The sequence below is a fragment of the Hyperoodon ampullatus genome (assembly GCF_949752795.1).
Source record: "Hyperoodon ampullatus genome assembly, chromosome: 14".
NCBI lineage: Eukaryota > Metazoa > Chordata > Mammalia > Artiodactyla > Ziphiidae > Hyperoodon > Hyperoodon ampullatus.
In genome coordinates this window covers 30,373,759-30,395,482 of record NC_136927.1, presented here as the reverse complement: position 1 = coordinate 30,395,482, position 21,724 = coordinate 30,373,759, and the positions used below count along the sequence as shown (strand labels likewise).

Here is a 21,724-nt window from a genome sequence, read left to right as displayed (position 1 = left end):
AGAGCAGCCCAGGTTCAAGGGGTGGGGAAACAGACACCATGTCTTGATGGGTGGAGTGGCAGGCGGGTACAGAGATGGGGGTAAGTGTTGGCGGCCACTGTTGGAGACATCCGTGGTATCTCCCTTTACAGCCAATCATCAAGTCCTGTAGCTTCCCCAGTGGGGGGCTGTGGTGGCCTGGCTGCACAAGTGGCTTGATTCTTTGCCCCCCTCTTTATCTGTGCCCTTTGCTATCTAGCTTTGCAGTACATTCTGTTCTACCCTTGACTCTGGGCTCAGGCATGTGACTTAGTTTGCTAATGAGATGTTAGCAAACGGGATCTAAGAAAAACCTCATAAAAACCCTTGCCTGTTTTCACTTCCCTCTCCTGCCCCTCTGCCATGGCTGTGAGGATATCTCTGGCCTAGCTTGATAAAGGTAAGACATGGAGATGAGCCGAGCACCCCCTCCCCAGTGGTCCCAGCCAAGGCCATCCCAAACCAGTGACCCTGAGACACAGGACCAAGAGCTGTAGACCCACAGATGACAACAGATGTATGAGTGAGTCCAGCCGAGTCCACAAGAGCCACCCAGCCAACCCAAAGACTTATGAGCTAAATAAACACTGCTCTAAACCACTGTGTTTGGGGTGGTGACATACAAGCCCCAGGCCACGACTTCCATCATCCCTACTGCTTGGCTCAGGCCTTTGTCCTCCTGGGCCTGCAATAGTTCCTGTATCAGGCCAGGCTATGCTGCCAGACAAACATCCCCCAGGCTGCACAGGCTCAAAGCAGCAAGGTTTATTTTATTTGTTTTTTTTAATTTTTATTTTTTGCGGTACGCGGGCCTCTCACTGTTGTGGCCTCTCCCGTTGCGGAGCACAGGCTCCGGACACGCAGGCTCAGCGGCCATGGCTCATGGGCCCAGCCACTCCGCGGCATGTGGGATCCTCCCGGACCAGGGCACGAACGCGTGTCCCCTGCATCGGCAGGCGGACTCCCAACCACTGCGCCACCAGGAAAGCCCAGCAAGGTTTATTTTTTGCTCCTGTTCATATACAGCTTCATCGGCAGAGGCCCCTGCTCACTGTAGCTCAGGGATACAGACAGAGGCACTGTCATCTTACGTTGCAGCCATCTGAACACTAGCCTTCAAAGGTGGAAAGTGTGAATTGTACGCTGCTGCTTAAATGCGTCCCCCCAGACGTGACACCTATTTGCTCACTTTCCCCTGGCAAGATTGAGTCCCATGGTCATACCCAGAGAGGCATAGGGAGTGGGCCCTGGACTGTCCCCTGTAGTTCCTCACAGGGTTTCTCTGCTCCTGACCTTTCCCCACGCAGATCACACGGTGTCGCTCTGCTGCTCTTAAACCTTCAATGGCTCCCTATGGCCCACAGGCTAACATCCAATCTTCACATGGTTTTCAGTGGCCTTGGAGACCATCTGACCACTCCAGGCTCATTTCTTTCTTTCCTTTTTTTTTTAAAAATATCTTTATTGGAGTATAACTGCTTTACAATGGTGTGCTAGTTTCTGCTGCATAACAAAGTGAATCAGTTATACATAAACATATATCCCCATCCAGGCTCATTTCTTGCCCTGGGCCAGTGTGAAGGCTGGGCACTAACCACTGAACGGCTAGCACTTCCCCGGGGACCCCAGCCCATTACTCTGTTGCTCACAGAGGTCCTTCCGCCAGGAATGTCCCCGCTGCCCGCCCCTCCCCCAGCCCTTGCCTGTCCGGCCATTACCCAATCCCCCGTGAGAGACCTCTGAGCACCCTTTTCTCACAGATGCTGTTCCTGGCCTGTGGAAGCAACTGGTTCTCCTTTCTCGAGTACAGCGTGTTCCAAAAGTCTGAGCCCAGTTTTCTCCTTTAGGAACTTTTGAAGCATGAACAAAATTACAAAAACTGGCATTTGAAAGTTTACATTTCCTTCACATTTATTTCGCCTCCTGAGTTTGAAACAATAGACTTTAAATTTTTATTTCAGTCCCTCTGATGGAAGATGGCCATGATGACTAAAACAACAAAATGAAAATTTAGGGAGTTCCCTGGTGGCCGAGTAGTTAGGATTCTGGGCTCTCGCTGCCGGGGCCTGGGTTCATTCCCTGTTCGGGGAACTGAGATCCTGCAAGCTGTGTGGCATGGCCAAAAAGAAACACCAAAATTAAAGTTGAAAAACGTGCTGTTGTAGATTCAAATAGCTAAGTTTTTAAATGATTAAAAAAATAAGTTTGTAGGGGATTCCCTGGTGGCACAGTGGTTGGGAGTCCGCCTGCCGATGCAGGGGACGCGGGTTCGTGCCCCGGTCCAGGAGGATTCCACATGCCGCGGAGCGGCTGGGCCCATGAGCCATGGCCGCTGAGCCTGCACGTCCGGAGCCTCTGCTCTGCAACAGGAGAGGCCACAACAGTGAGAGGCCCACGTACCGCAAAAAAAAAAAAAAGTTTGTAAAACCAGAGACAGTGAAAAGATTAGTGATTGCCAGGATTTGGGGGAGGGGTTAGGAGTGGGAGGGATGAAGAGCACAGGGGACTTCAGGGCAGTAAATCTATTCTGTGGGATACTGTAATGGTGGCCACAGGACATTACATTATGCATTTATCAAATCTCATAGAAGGTACAACATTAAGAGTGAACCCTAACTTAAACTATGGACTTTAGTTAATAATAATGTATCAGTATTGGTTCACCAATGACAACAAATATACCACACCAGTGCAAGATGTTAATAATAACGGGGGCAACGGGGTAGGGGGAATATATCAGAACTCTCTGAACTTTCTGAAAGGTTTTTTTCTGTACACCTAAAACTGCTCTAGAAACAAAATTTGTTTATACTTCTGAAATTATTAGAGCTTAAATCTGCACTGAGACTGGTGGGACACTGGGTATATTATTTCGACAGCAAGGTTTCTCAGCCTGGCTACACATTATAATCACCTGGGGTATTTTATGCGCCGGTTCTCCTCCTCCACATCAATTAAATCAGAAACTTGTGCATGGGGCCTGGGCCTATAAAGAGGTTCTGAACCCAGTTTCCAATGTGGGTGGGAGGTGTGTGTGTGGGGTTCCCCATGCCAACGAAAAATGCCCTGGACGCCAGATGGGTGTCCTACAATTCAACAATTTTGAAGCTATTGGAGTTAGCGTCAGATTCCACAGGTTAAGGGCTCAATCTTACAAGAATGCCCTCCTCCCCAAGATGCCAGCTGCAAGCCCAGGTTGTTACCTGTGCTTTTGACTGACTATAAATCAGAGGTACCCATGACCTCCTCCCGCTTTGGAGTCAATTAATTTGCTAGAGTAGCTCGCAGAAATCAGAGAAAACATTTTACTTACTAGATACCGGTTTATCCTAAAAGAGTATAACTCAGGAACAGCCAGATGGAAGAGATGCACAGGGTAAGGCATGAGGAAAGAGCTCAGAGAGTCCAAGCCCTTTCCAGGGGCACCTCTCCCCCCAAATCTCCGTTTTCACCAAAACCTGTCCTTTTAATGGAGGCTTCATTACGATGACGATTAAGTCACGATTGAGTAAGTCATCAGCGATTGGTTCAGCCCTCAAGCTGGGGAGGTGGGACTGAAAGTTCCAACCCTCCAATCGCTAGGTTGGTTCCCCCGGCAACCAGCCCCCCTCCTTAAGTGAGGTCCATTAACATAACAAGAGACACCTTTATTGCTCTCTGCCCTTAGGAAATTCCAAGGATTTTAGGAGCTCTGTGCCAGACATGGGAAAAAAGACCAAATTTATGTTTCTTATTATAAATCATAATATCACAGAATGTTTAAAAAACTCCTCAGGGGGCTTCCCTAGTGGCGCAATGGTTGAGAGTCCGCCTACCGATGCAGGGGACATGGGTTCGTGCCCCGGTCCGGGAAGATCCCACATGCCGCGGAGCGGCTTGGCCCGTGAGCCATGGCCGCTGAGCCTGCGCGTCCGGAGCCTGTGCTCTGCAACGGGAGAGGCCACAACAGTGAGAGGCCAGCGTACCGCAAAAACAAAAAAACAAACAAAAAAACCCCCCAAACTCCTCAGGGTTTCTAGCGATGGCACTACAGACTTCCATGGTTGGGATGGGTGAGATGGGTGAGGGCAGATGACACAGGGGTTTACAGCTCGTGTTCTGAAGTCAGATGACATGTGTTTAAATCCTGATTCTAATGAGCTGAATAACACTGGGCACGTCCCTTCTGGTCTCCACCCTCAGCCTGCTCATCTGTAAAATGGGGATAATAAGAGCCAGCAATTCCCTGGCGGTCCAGTAGTTAGGACACGGTACTTTCAATGCCGTGGCCCAGGTTCCATCCCTGGTCAGGTAATTAAGAGCCCACAAGTCTCGAGGCAGGGCTAAAAAAAAAAAAAGAGCAATTGCCCAATGATGTTGCTGTGGGGATAAAATAATTTCATTCATGCAAAGCACCAAGCACAGAGCAAAGGTCCAATACACAGTTGTGTTTAAGTAAACTTGGGGTTGTAGGTGAGAGTTGCAGAGGTGAGATCCTGCACCCTTGTTTACAGATGGGGGAACTGAGGCCTAGACAGAGAAAATTGTCCCTAATCACATAGCAGGTTAGTGAATGAAACAAGACTAGCACCTGGGTCAAACAGGTTAAGAATTTAGATGGTGATCTAGCAGGACTGAAGCATCTTAAACACACTGCAGGTGGTGAAAACGCTACCCTGTGAAATGCACAGGAGATGCATGCCGTTCCACATTGTACCACCAGGTGGCACTCCTACCCCATCTATGACCAAAGTCAGGACGTGGAAAAAATTTTAAGTTCTGGAGTAGAGAATTTCCTACCTCTTCCCTTGGATCCAGCAAAAATACCTAACGAAGATATTAGATATCTAATATCAGTTATATATCAAGTGCCTGCAGTGTATACAGGCACTTGATATATAACTGAGTCGAAAAATAAGGTTCAGATCCATTATATACGGAGAAGTTGACTCGTTTGCTGGTTAAGAACATGGATTTTTGAATGCCAGCCATCTGTGTTCAAATTCCAGCTCCCCATTTACCAGCTTTCAAATATTTTCTTCATGCCTTAGTTTCCTCCCCTGTAAAATGGCAACGATAATATCAACTCCTTCAGAGAATTATTGTTGGAAGGATTAAATAAGTTAATATGAGTAAAACAAGTTTTTAAAAAATTCTTTACACATTTGTGCAGTATATAGGTGTTAGCAATTGTTAATTTCTTAAACAAACAGCTTTATTGACGGGCAACTGATAAACAGACTGCACATATTTAAAGCGTACAGTTGATAAGTTTTGACTTACATATACTGTACCTGTGAAACCATCACCGCAATCAAGATAGTGAACACACAGATCATCCCCCAAAGTTTCCTCATGACCTTTGCAAACTTGCCCCTGATCCCTGCCAGCAGTCACTGCCCTGTTTCCTGCCTCCATACATGAGTGTGGGTTTTCTAGAATTTTTTATCAGTGGAATCATATGGTGTGTGCTCCTTTTCATCTGGCTTCTTTCAGCATGTTTATTTCAGGTTCATCCATGTTGTTGAGTGTGTGAAGTTCATTTCTTCTGGCTTCGGTGAAGTATTTCATTGTATGAGTACACCACAGCTTGTTAATCCATTTACCGGTGGATGGGCATTTGGATTGCTTCCAGCCTGCGGGTGTTACAAATAAAGCTGCTTGTGGTTTTAATTTGCATTTCCCTAGTGAGAAATTATGTTGCCATCTTTTCAGGTGTTCATTTGCCATCAGCATATCTTCTTTGCCAAAGTGTTCAAATTTTAAGCGCGTTTAAAAAGATTTTGGTTGCTTAAGTACTGAGTTTTGAGAATACTGTATATGTTCTGGATACAGGTTCCTTATCAGTTATGTTTGGCAAATATTTCTCCTAGTCTGTGGCTTGAGATTGAAAATTCTCTTACGAATGTCTTTTGAAGAGCTGTTCTTAATTTTGATGAGGTCCAGTTTATCAAATTTTTTCTTTTATGTATTGTGTTTTAGAAAACATACCTAAGAAATCTGCCTTACACAAGGTCACAAATATTTTCTCCTATGTTTCTTTCTAGAATTTTTATAGTTTTAGACCTTATATTTAGGTCTATGACTCATTTGGAGCTAATTTTTTTTTGTATGTAATTTTTGTATATAGTGCAAGGTATGGGTTGAGATATATAGATATAGATATAGATATGTATATATATACACACACATATATATCTCCAATTGTTCTGGCATCTTTTATTGAAAATACTATTTTTTCTCCACACAATTAACTTTGTACCTTTGCTGAAAGTCAACTGAGCATGAATATGTGGATATATTTCTGGATTCTTTATTCAGAATAAGATCTTTTTCTGTCTTTGTGCCAATACCATACTGTAGCTTTATAATAAGCCTTGAAGTCAGAGACCTCAAATCCTCCAACTTTGTTTTTCTTTTCAAAGTTGTTTTGGCTATTTAGGTCCTTTGAATTTCCATTTGAATTTTAGAATCAGTTAATTAATTTCTACCCCAAAAAGCCTGCTGGGATTTTGGTTGGATTTGCATTGAATCTAACCTTCAGTTTGGGAAGAACTGACCTCTTAACAATATTGAGTCTCCTAGTCCACACACATGATTTATCTCTCTATTTAGGTCCTTCTAGATTTCTCTCAGCACTATTCTATAGTTCTGTTTCTTGGTCTTTTTTTCCCTCTGTTTCATTTTGGGTAGTCTCTGTTGCTCTCTCTTCAACTTCACTAATCTTGTCTTCTGCAGTATTTAATCTGCCTTATTATAGACTGAATGTTTGTGTTGCCCCACTCTGCACACCCCAATTCATAGGTTGAAGCCCTAACTCCCAATGTGATGGTATTGGAAGGTGGGCCTTTGGGAGGTGATGAGGTCATGGAGAGGAGAGGGAGTCCTCATGATGGGATTAGTGTCTTTATAAGAGGAGACACTTAGCTTGCTCCCTCTCCACACAAGGAAAGGCCATGTGGGAACACAGTGAGTGAGAAGGCAGCTGTCTGTAAGCCAACTAGAGAGACCTCACCAGAACCCAACTGTGCTGGCCCCGATCTCAGACTTCCAGCTTCCAGAACTGTGAGACATAAATTTCTGGTACTTAGAGTATTTTGTGTCAGTTTATGGTATTTTGTATGGCAGCCTTGGTCGACTAAAACATACCTTTAATCTCATTTTGCATATTTTTCATCTCAGACATTGTGCTTTTCCTTTCTAGAAGTTCAATTCAGGTATTTTGTTTTGTTTTTTAATATCGTCCAAGTCTCCACTTAATGTGGCCAATTTTTCCTCTCTCTTCTTGAACACACTGATGTAGTTATGATAACTTTTTAAATGTTCTTGTCTACTAATTCTATTATCTGTATCATTTCTGGTTTGGGTTCATTAGATTGATCCACCCACCCCCCACCCCCCATTATGGGTCTTAGTTTCCTACATCTTTGCAGTTTTTTCAATTGCGATCCAATTTTTTATTGGATACCAGATATTGTGAATTTTACCTTACTGAGTGCTGAAAATGTTTGTATTTTTACAAATATTCTCGATTTTTTTCTGGGACACCAGCAAACGGACTGAAAACATTTTAATCTTTGGGGTACTGCTTTTAAGCTTTGTTAGGCAGGACCAGAGTGGCAATGAGTCTGGGACTAATTTTGCCCTAATACTTAGGCAAAACCCTCTGGCTATTTGACTTGATGTTGCACAGATGATGAAATCTACTGTGGTTGGTGGGATGGGGAACTATTCCCAGCCTGGGGGAGCTCTGGGATCGTTCCCTCTGATGCTTTGGGGTGGTTCTTCCCCAGTCCGGGGTCATTTCCTCACAGGTGTGCACTGATCCTGCTCAGCTGGACACCAAGGGAACCAGCTGCAAGTCTACAGAGCTCTCTCTGGGCAGCTCCCTCCTCCTTTGAGCTCTGTCCTTCAGACTCTAGACACATTGGTGTCCCACCTGCCTGGCTCCCTTAACTGGAGGCAGTCCCCCTCCCTGCACCATGGCCTGGAAGCTCTGTCCAGGCAGTGAGCTGTGGTGGTTGGAGGACTCACCTCATTTGTTTCCCATCTCACAGGGAGGACTGTCCTTCATGCCTGATGTCCAGTGTCTTGAAAATCATCATTTCATATATTTTGAGTGTTTTCTGAGTAGTTTCAGATGGGAGGGTACAGCTAATCCCTATTACTCAATCTTGGCGGGAAGTAGATGTCCTATTAGGTTATGTATGTGAATATATTACATGTATAGTATACTACTTATACTACATATATTGCATATATTACATATATACTAAGAAAAATTACAGCTGACCCTTGAACAACATGGGTTTAAACTGCACATGTCCACTTATACCTGGATTTTTCTCAATAATAAATACAACATTTCTACACAATCTACAGTTGGTTGAGATGTGGAATGGTGCATAAGGAGGGCCAACTATAAATTATACTTGGATTTTTGGCCGTGTTGAGGGTCAGCGCCCCTACCCACCGCGTTGTTCCAGGGTTGACTGTGTATATATAGCAGTATGGAAGGCTTAATCAAAAAATAAAAGTCTCCCCCTGTGCTTCCGGTTCCACTCCTGTCCTTGTCCAAAGGTAATCACTCAGGCACTGGTTCCTGTGTATCTTTCCAGAAGTGTTTGTTCATATACAGTTACCTACGTATCTGCTCAAGGGGTACCATAGGGTATATAATCTTCTATATTTTGCTTTCTTCACTTACACTGATATCTCAGAAATCTTTTCATATCGGCAAATACAGGCCTAACTTCTTTTTATGCTGCAGAGTTCTCCATAGAATAGGTGTCGTATATTTTATTTAGCCATCCTGTACTGAGGGCCATTTGGTTAGCTGCACTTTTTCCCTGCTACAATCAATGCAGCAGTGAGCACATATACGTGTGTGTTTTAGCACACATGTATGTGTGTATCCGCAGGTAGATTTCAAGAAAGATTGCTGAGTTGTTGGACACCAGCCAGGGCCAGTGCTCTAAGCACCAAAAAGGTATCTTCCGAAATTCAAAGTGAAAAAAAAAAGCTATATTGTAAAATATAACTTCAGTTTTTGAATGATACAAACTGACACGGATGTTGAATTGAAGGCAGCTTATTCCTGGATTTTTTTCTCTCTTTCCTGTGTGTGACCCTATTTTTCCAGTTTTCTAAGCACTGCTTGGAGTCTCACCTCCAGTCACAGATTTTGGCTGCGGGGAAGGACAAGTGACAGATTGCTATCTACCTGCAGGAGGCGCCCAAGGAACGCTTGCTGACTTGTTGAGCTGATCGCTGCAGAAAGTTCTATCACTGGACAGTGCTGCTCCAGCCTTCACCTAATACAGTCTCTCCAGGCCTTTCTTCTGCAGGCAGGTGGATTTCACATTAAATTCACAGACGTGGAGCTATCCCTTCACAGCTTGTGAAAGTCAGGCAGCCACACAGCTACTGAGCCTGCGCGTCTGGAGCCTGTGCTCCGCAACGAGAGAGGCCGCGATAGTGAGAGGCCCGCGCACCGCGATGAAGAGTGGCCCCCGCTCGCCGCAACTAGAGAAAGCCCTCGCACAGAAACGAAGACCCAACACAGCAAAAGTAAATTAATTAATTAAACTCCTACCCCCAACATCTAAAAAAAGTCAGGCAGCCATCTCAATGCCGCAGCTGCAGGCAGAGATGGCAATAAAATAGAGTTAGTGCGATGCTGGACCAGGGGTACCCAATGATCGGGAGGCGGAGCTGGGGTGGAGGATTGCGAACCCCATTCCGGGGGTCAGTCGGGTCTCCTCTCCCCATCTCCCCAGTCTCTCCTAGTCCACTTCCCATAGGGATTTCAGAAATTGAATGAGTTTTCCATCAGCCAGAAAGAGACTGAAAGAATCTCTTTTACAAGAGATTGAAAAAAACATCTTTTAGTGGTGGATGAGGGACCTCTAAGCAGTGGCGTGTGTAGTATATTCAACACCCAGAGTAGACAATTTTTTTTAACACCTTCCTCCTCTATACAATAATATTCCCAGTAATAATTATATTCCTGGTTACTTTCTTAGTTTTGATACAATTGACAGATACAAAGATTACATTTCAATTTTAAAGATACTGAGTTCAGTAAAAGATTTCATGCATGAACTAAAATGTCCACGTTCCAAACAAAAATATTACACCTTGCAGATCCCACTCTGTTTCACTGTTTTACATCCTAGACACAAATAAAAACTCCCAGTGTCACATAGAATGACAGAATGGAAGCAGTCTGTGTTCCGGTTTCATTTTTCCATCATGGCTAACCTTGTGTGTGTTAAGTCTAAGGTCTGGATGCAGGAGTGCAAAGCACCCCAAGGGCTTGGAGACACTAAATGAGCCCAAAGAGAGAGTCAACAATTCCCAGGCGTTAGGAACTTACTGTCCAACCAAACATGTGTGGCCCAGCCTGTGTGTGTGGTGGCTGACTGTGTAGTTGGGAGTTCCTTGAATTAACTTCTATGAATAATACAATATTTATTTAAAAGCTAAGTAATAAAATGTGCTGATTTACATTTTATTAAAACTCAACAGTAATCAAAACAGAATTACCATAGGGCCCAGCAATTCCACTCTTTGGTAACTATTCAAGAAAATTGAAAACTTATGTCCACACAAAAACTTGTACAGAAATGTTCACAGCAATATATTCATAATAGCCAAAAAGTGGAAACAACCCAAATGTTCATCAACGGATGAATGCCTAAACGAAATGTGGTCTAGACATGTGATTGGGGTAGTATTCAGCCATGAAAGGGAACAAAGTACTGACACATGCTTCACCATGGATGAACCCTAAACACTCCACTGCCCATGCTTTGGAAGTCACTGCTCAGGAGTTCCCTAACAGTCACACACAAAGTATTTGAGTATTTTCACTTTCTAAACTTTTAGGAAGTGATTCCTTGAGTCTTTTGGACTGAGTTGTCAGGTTTTACTATTCCTTTTTGCTGAGTTTTGGTTGATCCATGGCCAACTGTTTTGAATTTACCTTTCTCATTTAATGGCATCTGAAATTCTGTCACTTCATCTAACCATCCATCCATCCATCCATCTACCCACCTAGCCATACACCCATCCACGTATCCATCTATCCATCCATTTCTTTCTTTTTTTTTTTTTTTTTGCGGTACGCGGGCCTCCCACTGTTGTGGCCTCTCCTGTTGCGGAGCACAGGCTCCGGACGCGCAGGCTCAGCGGCCATGGCTCACGGGCCTAACCGCTCCGCGGCATGTGGGCTCTTCCCAGACCGGGGCATGAATCCGTGTCCCCTGCATCAGCAGGCGGACTCTCAACCACTGCGCCACCAGGGAAGCCCTATCCATTTCTTTATTCATTTAACAAACCCAAATTTTGCACCTACTATATTCCAGGTATTATTCTAAGTGCTGTGGATACAAATATGAGCAAAATCAAATAAGGTCCTTTCCCTCATAGAACTTATTTCAGGGCCCCACTACCCCAGGTGTGGTCTGTGGACCAGCCTCACCTGGGAGCTTGTAGGAAATGCAGCACCTCCTGCCCTGCCACCAGCTCTACTCAATCAGAATATGCATTTTAATCCAATCCTCAGGTGATTTGTGGACACATTCACGTGTGAGAGATGCAAACTGAAAGGACGAGATGGGGACTAAAGTCCAGGTGAGACACACACAGTATTGTTTTTAGAACTTAAAACAAATGCATCATAAATAAACAAGACCTTGGGAAAAGCAATGGTTCAGGAGATGCTCTGATTCACCCCCTTAACCCTGAGTCTTCACATTTGGACAATCCACAGCATGGTATTTTTGTTTGCCTTTCTTATCACCCGGTATTCTTTTACATTGCTCACTGTGGCGGACAGAATAATAGCCCCCCAAAGATGTCCATATTCTAATGCCAGGAAACCTGTGGATATGTTACCTTACATGGTAAAGGGGCCTTTGCAGGTGTGACTAAATTAAGGCTCTCCAATGGGGAGATTACCATGGATTATCTGGGTGGGTCTGATGTGATTAGAAGTGTCCTGTAAGAAGGAAGCAGGAGGGTTGAGGGAGGGGGAGAGAAGATGCTAGCTGCCGGCTTTGAAGATGCAGGGAGAGGCCACAAGCCAAAGGATGCAGGCAGCTTCTGGAAGCTGGAAAGGGCAAGGAATCAGATTCTTCCTGGAGCCTCCAGAAGGAACCAGCCCTCCTCACACCTTGATTTGAGCCCCTTGAGGCTCATTTTGGGATTCTGACCTCCAGAGCTGTAAGAGAATACATCTGTGTAGTGTCAAGTCACTAACTTTGTGGTGATTTGTGACAGCAGCCATAGGAAACCAATACACCACACTCACCTACGGCATGATTCCAGTTTCTTTTTTCTGAGGAAACATTGGTATATAACGTTATATTAGTTTCAGGTGTACAACCTAATAATTCAATATTTGTCTGCATTACAAAGTGATCACAGTAAGTCTAGTTACATGATTCCAAATTTAACAGAACGCTTTTTTTTTTTTTTTTTTTTTTTTTTGCGGTATGCGGGCCTCTCAGAGTTGTGGCCTCTCTTGCTGTGGAGCACAGGCTGCGGAGCACAGGCTCCGGACGCGCAGGCTCAGCGGCCATGGCTCACGGGCCCAGCCACTCTGTGGCATGTGGGATCTTCCCGGACCGGAGCACGAACACGTGTCCCCTGCATCGGCAGGCGGACTCTCAACCACTGGGCCACTAGGGAAGCCCAACAGAACGCTTTTTGATGATCATAACAATCATAACGTTTCTCTAGGTAATTAGTGTGACTTCAGAAAACGTGGACGTGGAGTCTGGCTTTTCCACTTCCTGGTAGGTGACCTTCGTGCCTCTTCTCTTGTGAAATGGGGAGGGGGGTGGGCTGAATCACGGTCTTCCCACTGTGCTCTGTGGAGCCCTAGGGACTCAGGGGGAAGGGACCCCTACCCCACCTCCGGCTCCCTCCAGCCAGAGCACCTTAGGGCTCTGTGTCACGTGCCCTGCTTCTGTGCAAGAGTTTATCTGAAGACAACCTTCCATATTAGAGTGTTTTAAAACCACTGCATTTTTAAAAATTGTTTATAATAAAATGTTGGCAGAAAAATAGAAACTCGACTTCACTGAGATGTTCTCTGAGCTCCCTGCCAGGCCCACTGCAAAGCACATCTACGGCTTTTATATGGCTCTCCTTATCCTCAGGGGAAGCGGCACTGCCTGAGCCATTTCCCAAGACTAGCTGTGTGCCCTTGGGCAAACAAATGCACCTCTCTGAGCCTCAGTTTGCCCCCCTGTAAAATGAGGGCTCGAATAACGCCCACCTCCAGGCGTGAGCAAAAGGATTACATGAAATGATGTGGCAAAGTGTAGTCTAAGAATTAGTAACACCAATAACAACTGCTGATCACCCACTAGGTGCTAAGTACCTTGTTCTGCCTTTACTCGATTCTCACAGCGTCCGAGGCAGACACAATCCTGGGCATTTTCCAGGCTGGGAGAGGGGACGGAGCTGGGATTCCACTCGAGGGAAAGGCCTCTTCTGCCCGGAGAGCACTGAGCTGATTTCCCCACATGCGAACTTCCTGGCCATGGGAGCCCCTCAACCGCTGTCACTGACTCAGTGACTGACATTTCGTAAGCGGGTTGGAGTGGAGGCCAAGGCAGTGATCTGCAGATGTGATCAAGCCTCCCCACTACTCTCCACACCTGTTAGCACAAGTTTGTGTGCCCCATGCACAGTGAGGCCAAACAAACCGAAACGTTGGAGTTTGGAGCAGAGAAAGGTTTATTGCAGGGCCATGCAAGGAGACAGGTGGCTCAGGCCCCAAAAAAAAACCCCGAGCTCTCCGAAAATTTTCGGCAAAGAATTTTTTTTTTTGCGGTACGCAGGCCTCTCACTGTTGTGGCCTCTCCTGCTGTGGAGCACAGGCTCCGGACGCGCAAGCTCAGCGGCCATGGCTCACAGGCCCAGCCGCTCTCTCCGCAGCATGTGGGAACTTCCCGGACCGGGGCACGAACCCGCGTCTCCTGCCTCGGCAGGCGGACTCTCAACCACTGTGCCACCAGGGAAGCTCTGGTCTGTGTTTTGATTGTGATGCTATGGCCTGGGATGGGCAGGACCTCTATGACTCGGCACTGTTGTCATAAAGCCTGGGGGAGTGGGGCCTTACTGGGACCCCTGCTCACTTGCCCCAGCTGGGTGCCTTCCTGTGGTGCCTTGGCTCCCTTAGGCACAGTTTTGCCCTAGCGGAGCTGAAGGGGGAAGATGGAGTTTCTTGGAACCACTCAGACTGCCAGTTACTGTGGCCCCAAGAAAGCCTGTGGCATCAGTGCGCTGCCCCCAGTTGCGCCGGCCCCGGTGATCCAGGGGTGTTACCAGCCCTATTACCTGCCTGGGTACCGCTACCTGAACTCATGGAGACCCAGCCTCTTCTACACCAACACCCAGACCTGCCTGGACGAGGGAGCCACGTGCCACAGCGCCCTGAAGCTGCCCACCATCCTGCCGGCTGGCCGCTCAGCGCTCCTCTGTCGCTACAGCCCCCATGACTGGGACCAGTCCAACCAGCTGCAGATACGTGCGGCCGAGGCCTCCCGACTGCGGGCTGGCCAGCTGATGGGCGACTCCATGCAGCTCATGCAGGATAAGGACCAGCTGACGCGCCAGATGCAGGAGGGGACCTGCCGGAACCTGGGCCAGAGGCTGTCGGATATCGGCTTCTGGAAGTCGGAGCTGAGCTATGAGCTGGAGAGGCTTCTGAACGAGAACCACAGCCTGGATGCAGTCAAGAGGCGGCTGGAGTGCGCGGCCGAGGAACTGAAATGTCCACTGCAGGTGAGTGTGGGGTGCGGGGGGAGGTGCTGACGGCCGCTGGGATACCGCCCCTGCAATGCAGCCCCCCACACTCCCCTTGAGTGAAGATCAAGGTGATGGGCGCCGTGCAGCTCAGTTTGAGCTGCATCATCATCTATAATCAGCTTTAAGCTTAAATATATATATATATATATATATATATATAAAACTTAGTCAATTGACAATAATCCCAGTCCAATCAGGGTTCCTCAGACTGAATGGAATTTCCTTTTCTCCTTGGGGTTACATCAAAATCACAGGGATTTCATAAAGACATCACAAGCATGTGTGTGTGTATGTGATGGTCTTTAGAAGATGTGCTTCAAATAACTGCTCTATTTTTCTCTGTAGCCCTTAAGACCTGCGAACATACTGTACAATTTACTTATTGTTTTGCTCTACACACTATTATATAGGCACCATGAGGGCAGGGATTTGTCTGCTTTTTCACCAAGGGCTGCTCTTCAGCTGTGGGGGACCAGTATGTCTATGCTGGTCCTCAATGAGCAGTGTCTGTGCTGATTGCCTGTCATCTAGACCAATGTTCTGAATGTCTTCCCATCCTGGCACAGTGTGTGGCACACATCAGGCACTCAAGAAGTATTTGTTGAATAAATGAATAAATATCTGAATGCGGACATCCTCCACACTTTGGTTTCCCAGTCTCCAGCCATATCCTGGAGCAGTTAGGATAGCTTTAGGCTGCATGTAAACAGCTATTTGAGTACAGCAGCTCAGCCAAATAGGAATTTCATTTTCTGTTATGAGAATTCCAGAGGAAAAGAGAGGAGGATGCTGCAGCCTTCACGTGATACCAGAAGGGACCCAGCCTCCTGTCTGCTTGGCCATCCTTAACATGGGGCTTTTGTCCTACTACTTTCAAGGACGTTTCAGATCTCATATTGCAAACTCCCACTTGCCAGGAGCATTTGGAAATTCTCAGTCGAGGCAGGAGGATGGGTAGGGAAGGGGCAAAATGCCAACTGTGTCTGTCCCTTTTTACCAGGGAATATCACTTTTCCTGAAGGTCCATTATGTGAGTCCAGTTTTAGCCCATTTGCCAGAACTCACGTGGGCTCCCTGGGTGCAGAGGAGTCTGGGTAAGTGAGCATTTTTCACTGGGTCCTGGAGTGGACACTGGGTGAGGAACTGGCATTATCTGCCTTTGCTATGGGAGATCATTGTGACCACACAAGATGATGTTCTGCTGCTCCCTGGAGTGTGTGCGAATGCAGAACCCCTGCCTGCAAACCTCCTGTAGCCGTGCCTGCTCTGTGTCAGGCGTGGGGGCTTCTGTAGGAGAGGCCCTACCTCCATGTTTCCCCTGGAGACAAGGCACAGGTTCTGACCACTATGGGATGGGGGTCCCTACTGTTTCCCTATGCCCCCAGGTTCCCCCCCCGGAAGGACAGTGGGCAGGGCTGCTGCTCAGAGACCCAAGGCAGAATCTGAAATCTAGCACTCCTCCCCTCTCCCCAGCTCTCTCCTCACTCCCCCAGCCTGTCTGGAAAGCCCAGCTCTGCCCCATCACGTGGCCCCCTGTGACCATCACATGGGGGCACAGGGACCAGAGGCATCTCACTTCCATCCACTTGTCTCCAACTCCAAGGTTACCACCTCATTCCAGGTGCCTCTCAATGGACAATGGTGACGGCCTCCTTCCTGGCCTCCTGACCTCTGGCCCCTCCAACGCATTTTCCAGACAGCAGCCAGAGGGATGGTTTTAAATATTAAACTAGATCTCTGCACCTCCCCGCTAAAACCCCCTCAGTGGCCTCCTAATGCATCCTAGTTAACATCTGAGTTCCTTGTCACAGGCCCACTGGCTTCCTGTCTGCTGCTCCTCCTACCCCAGGGCCTTTGCACTGGCTGTTCCCTCTTCCTGGTGCATTATTCCCATTCATTTCTGCTGCTTCTCGTAATTCAGGCCTCAGTCTGCCACCTCCTTAGAGAAGTCCTCCCTGACCACCCTGCTGGTTATTCCCCACCCACCCACAGCTCCCTGTTTTCATCACAGCCCTTATCACAGTCAGAAACGATTGAGTTGCTTTCTATGTTCATGTGTGTGTGTTCTCTCTCTTCTGTTAGAACTCCATAAGAACAGGGACTGTTTAGTTCACTGCAGTGTCCCCAGTACCTTGATGGAGTGTGACACAGAGAAGGGGACAGTACATTCTTGTGGCATCAAGTGCTCCCCCTCCTTTCTGAGTTCCCAGATACATTTGCATCCCAACACCGGATGCCGCGCTCCCCTGCCTCCTTCTCACTGCCGCTGCTCTTTGTGACATCACAGGCCAGTGACCGATCACAATTCTTTGACAGTCTGCTGCTGCAGGAGCTCCACTGAGCAGCCACTCCCCTGGCTTCTGTTCTGCTCTGTTCATGTCCCCATGACGGTTATAAGGTCTATGTGGCAGGGTTCCCTGGGTCTCACTTGGCCTATGTCACTTTCCAAATCTCTTCCCCCATTTAGAGATCTCCAAAAAAGGGTGTTCATATATATTCACAGGTAATTCTTATTGACAGTATTCTAAGCGCTTTACATTTGTCAAACTAACTTAACCAGCATGGCCAGCTTGAGATGTGCACCGATTTTGCACCCATCTACCATCTCAGCATCCCTCACTGATGGAGATGGGGAGGCAGAAGCCCACCCAAACGCACAGTGATGGGGCCACATGAAGCATCCAGGTTTCCCAGGAATGAAACAGACCACGGCAAAGGTAGATGTGAGCCAATTCTGCTCAGGGTCTACATACAGCTGCAGGGAGAATACATGATTCCCCACGCCCCCTACAGGTGGCCCTGGAGTGTCTGTACCAGCGAGAGAAAAGGACGGGGATTGACTTGGTCCATGACAACGTGGAGAAAAATCTTATCCGGGTAAGATGCCCCCTGGGTCTGGCCAGCCCCCTGAGGGAGGAGGGAAGGCCAGATGGTCAGAGAGGTTTCTGAGCTGCCTGTCAGGAGCAGAAGCCACATGTGTCACACCATGCAAAATTAGGGCTCAGAAAGCGTGGGTGGGGGCCTAGGTTGCAATTTAGACACAGTGAGAAAGGAGGTCATTTGACCCTCAGTCTTTTCCTCTCCAAAATGGGCATCATAATAGTAATACCAATAAATAACAAAAGTAACAGCCAGTGTTTACTGAGCACCTGTTATATGCCACACACTGTATCACTTCATATACATTATTTAATTCAATGATAAAATATGAATGTATCATATTTTATGATAGATAAAGGGTCTATGAATGAACCCTTGGTGCCTAATAGGTGCTGCATTTTCTTTTACTCTGGAAGTATATAAAAAGAAAGGACAGTAGGGCAAAGAATGTGCAGCTTCCACAGTCGACCCTCAGGTGCCTGGCCCGGGGATCATGCTGGTCGAGGCAGGAAATGGACCCCACCCTGACATTTCACCTTGTGGGATGGAGGGTGGGCAGTGAGAGGTGAGGGGTGGAGCACTGGCCTGGGAGACAGGAGGCTGTGAGTTTCTAAGGGGCCGCGCTCTTTCTGACATCTTTCATTGCAGGAAGTAGATTTGCTAAAATGTTGCCAAGAACGGATGAGAAAACTAGCTCAAAGGATTGACATCCAGATGCGGTAAGAGCTGCTTTCTCTCCCTTTTCTCGGAGTTTGTTTTGGGTCTCCCAGGTTTCAGGGGTCTCCAGGCCGTTCTTTTGATCAGTGGTGTGCTGGTAAGCTTTTAACAACCAGCTCTCCAGGAAGAGAAAAACGTCCTGATCTGTCGCATTTGTCAGTTTCAGCGATGTAAGTGCTACCAACATGGCTGATCTCAGTCTGTCAATATGATGTTACTGAGATGCACACTATTGATTTTCATGAGTCAGCACAGCCTTGGTGGTCCTTGTTTGCAGTGAGAACCTTGGCAAAAGAAATTGGCCTCACTGAGGCTCCTCTTAGCCTGTGGCTTCCCCATGCGAGTCCTGAACTTTGGGACATGGCAGAGAGTGGGTGGCACTGGGCATCAAGGTGAGGGGCCCGGGCCTCTCCAGAGGGGAGCTGGTAGACACCTTGAGCCACTGTTCCTTTTAGTCTTCAAAGGAATCAGCTTTTTGTTCTTGGAAGATTATTTAACTGTATCATGACAAGGCAGGAGGCTCCCCCATAATTAAAGGGAGGCTTGAGTTTTACCAGGCTTGAGACCCATAGATGAACCCTTGGCACCCAGCTCCCCCAGAGGCAGCAGCCTTTCCACCCGGCCCTTGAGCTGGGCACTTGCCTTTAACACTTGCAGGCAGGCTGCTCTGCTGGTTTCTCCTTCTTGTTTACTCAGATATAGCTAACAAGAGATGGGCTGGCAACCTGGCCAGGGCTGCCCCTTCCCGCTGTGTGGAGGACGTAGGCAGCTTGCATGGGATGCTAAGGGGTAAGGAAGCTTGCAGATAGGCTCTGGGAGCTTGGTGTCCTGGTTTGTTCTTCCCCAGAAACAGCAGTCGCCCCTACTTCACACACACACACACACACACACACACACACACACACACACACACACAGCAGCCCCTCAACTCCACTGAGGCTGTAAGAATGGGTGGCAGAGGTAGGAGAGAATTATCCTGTAAAAATAAAATAAATAGCATCCAGGACAGTGTTGAAAAGCTGCCTGCAGATCTAAAGGTGTGGTCAGGGGCAGATGAGTTGGGAAAACCCAGGGAGACATCAGAGGGGGAGAAAAGTCGAAATGAGATGCAAATAGAGCAGTGACTGAGGTGACAGTTGAATGGATGAAAGCACTGTTGAATTCCATCATTATGTGCCTCTGTCTTGACTTCTTTCAACCTACCACTTGGACTATGTTTGCCTAATATTCGTCTATACATTAATCCACTTTAAAAAAAACCCTTCGATACTTGTACTTAAACAGGAACGTTTTAACAAAGGGAGTTCTTTGGGCAAGCAAATGCCTTTATTGTATTTTTCTTGCCCTATGTTTACAATCACCTATTTTTTGGCAAAAGAGCATGGTTTTCCATTTGTGGTTGACATGGGGCTGTGACAAAACTTGGTGTTAGAGTGACGGGAGGGCTGAGGTTTGGGAAATGGGACAGTTTGAGCCGGAAGAGTGAACAAAAGCCCAGACTTGAAATTGGGGAGCTGGACCCCGGAAGGGAAATCTTGAAACTGGGGTGGGTGGAGCGCTGCTTGTGCAGGAAAAGTAGAAAGATGAAGACGGTCTCGTCGACTGGGAGACACAGAATGAGAGACACAGTGAACTCTGATGTCAGAGGGGAAAATAGAAAGAGAAAGACCTGAAGCTGTAAACAGAGAGATGAGCAGAGAGACAGAGGGACAGAGAGGGACACAGACATGCCAGACAGAGAGAGAAATCAAGAGGTGAGAGAGATGAAGAGATGGAAAGGGACAGACACAGAGAAAGAGGAAAAGAGAGCAGGAGAGGCTGGGAGGAAAGCAGTGGAGGCAGTGTGGGTGGGGAGGGCATGAGAGCGGGTGGAAGGGACTCTCCTCTTTGCCAGGACCAGAGGCCCAGTCACCCTGGAGAGAGGCCCTTTGACCTTGGGCAGCGGCCCCTTTTCAGAGGACACCTGTCATCTTGCAGGGAGGAAGCTCTTGCTGCCGGGGCAGCCTAATTAACCTAGAAGTGGCCAGAGCCTCATCAACAGGACAGAACTCAGTGTGACCTTGCCCTTGGGGAAGCTCTGCTGATGACCTGCTAGGGTGGCCGCCCTGGCCCCGGGCAGGTGATGGGCTGTTGACTCATGGTTTTCTAGGCGAGGCCTGAGGCCTGCATCTGCTCAGAGCTGTGTCCTCACCTCACCAGGTGCCCCAGCAAAGCAGAAAAGGCTTTCCTGACTGGGCAGGAGCCAGGTTCAGGCTTTTCCTTGTGGGCTGACAGTAGGGCGAATCTTGACACTGGCCAGGCTCTCCATCTGGGGGAGATGGGGCTGTCGTCTCCCTCCCCAGGCCTCATTAGCCAGGGCCAGGAGGCTGGACCAGATGACCTGGGATTCTGAGGCCCCAGGTTCCCCTCTGATGCTCTGGCACGTTTCTCTTCTACATTCTGGTCTTTCTTCACGCTCCACCTCCTGAGGCAGGATGGGGCCCCATTTCCCCATGGCTCTGCCAATTCCAAAGGCCATAAGGGCCCCAGGATGACTCTCCTTGCTCCAACATGACCCTCTCTGCATCCTGATGGGTGCAGACCCAGCATGAGGGTTTAAGTTCTTTGTTCCTGGCCTGTTTGAAACCTCTCACCAGCTTTCAGTATTCATAGCAGAAAAAAAACGTGGCAGAAAGATAGAGACAGGCAGGGGAGAGGTAGAGAGGGACACACACTGAGGCCCCGAGACAGAGAGAAACCAAGCAAGAGGAGGCAGAAGGAGACAAAGATGAGAGAGACAGAGGGACAGAGACAGGGAGAGGAAGGGAGAGGAAGGGAGAGGAAGGGAGGGAGAAAATTAGATGCAGGAGGGGAAAGAGAGACACCGATGCGAGACGCGCACCAAGCACTTTAGTTGCGTCTGGACATCAAACTGCTCAAAGTTATTCCCTTCTCCAGTCTCTTTTAATTCCTTTAAGACATCAAGGGAATCTAAAAAAAAAACTGGTACAGGACTTCCCTGGTGGCGCAATGGTTAAGAATCCTCCTGCCGGGCTTCCCTGGTGGCGCAGTGGTTGAGAGTCCGCCTGGCGATGCAGGGGACACGGGTTCATGCCCGGGTCCGGGAGGATCCCAAGTGCCGCGGAGCGGCTAGGCCCGTGAGCCATGGCCACTGAGCCTGTGCATCTGGAGCCTGTGCTCCACAACGGGAGAGGCCACAACAGTGAGAGGCCCGCGTACCTCAAAAAAAAAAAAAAAAAAAAGAATCCTCCTGCCAATGCAAGGGACATGGGTTCAAGCCCTGGTCCAGGAAGATCCCACATGC

At 47.8% G+C, this 21,724-nt stretch overlaps 1 protein-coding gene across 1 annotated transcript in view; it reads left to right on the top strand.

Annotated features, from left to right (window-relative positions):
• Positions 1 to 14,229: 14,229 nt before the first annotated feature.
• Positions 14,230 to 21,724, top strand: part of TEKT5 (tektin 5) — a gene marked incomplete at both ends in the record, with an annotated part of 38,997 nt that continues 31,502 nt past the window's right edge. Inside the window, 3 exons of the mRNA XM_079718996.1 lie at positions 14,230 to 14,799; positions 17,617 to 17,700; positions 18,352 to 18,422. Of these exons, the coding sequence (XP_079575122.1) occupies positions 14,230 to 14,799; positions 17,617 to 17,700; positions 18,352 to 18,422 (725 nt within the window). The remainder of the gene's footprint in view (positions 14,800 to 17,616; positions 17,701 to 18,351; positions 18,423 to 21,724) is intronic.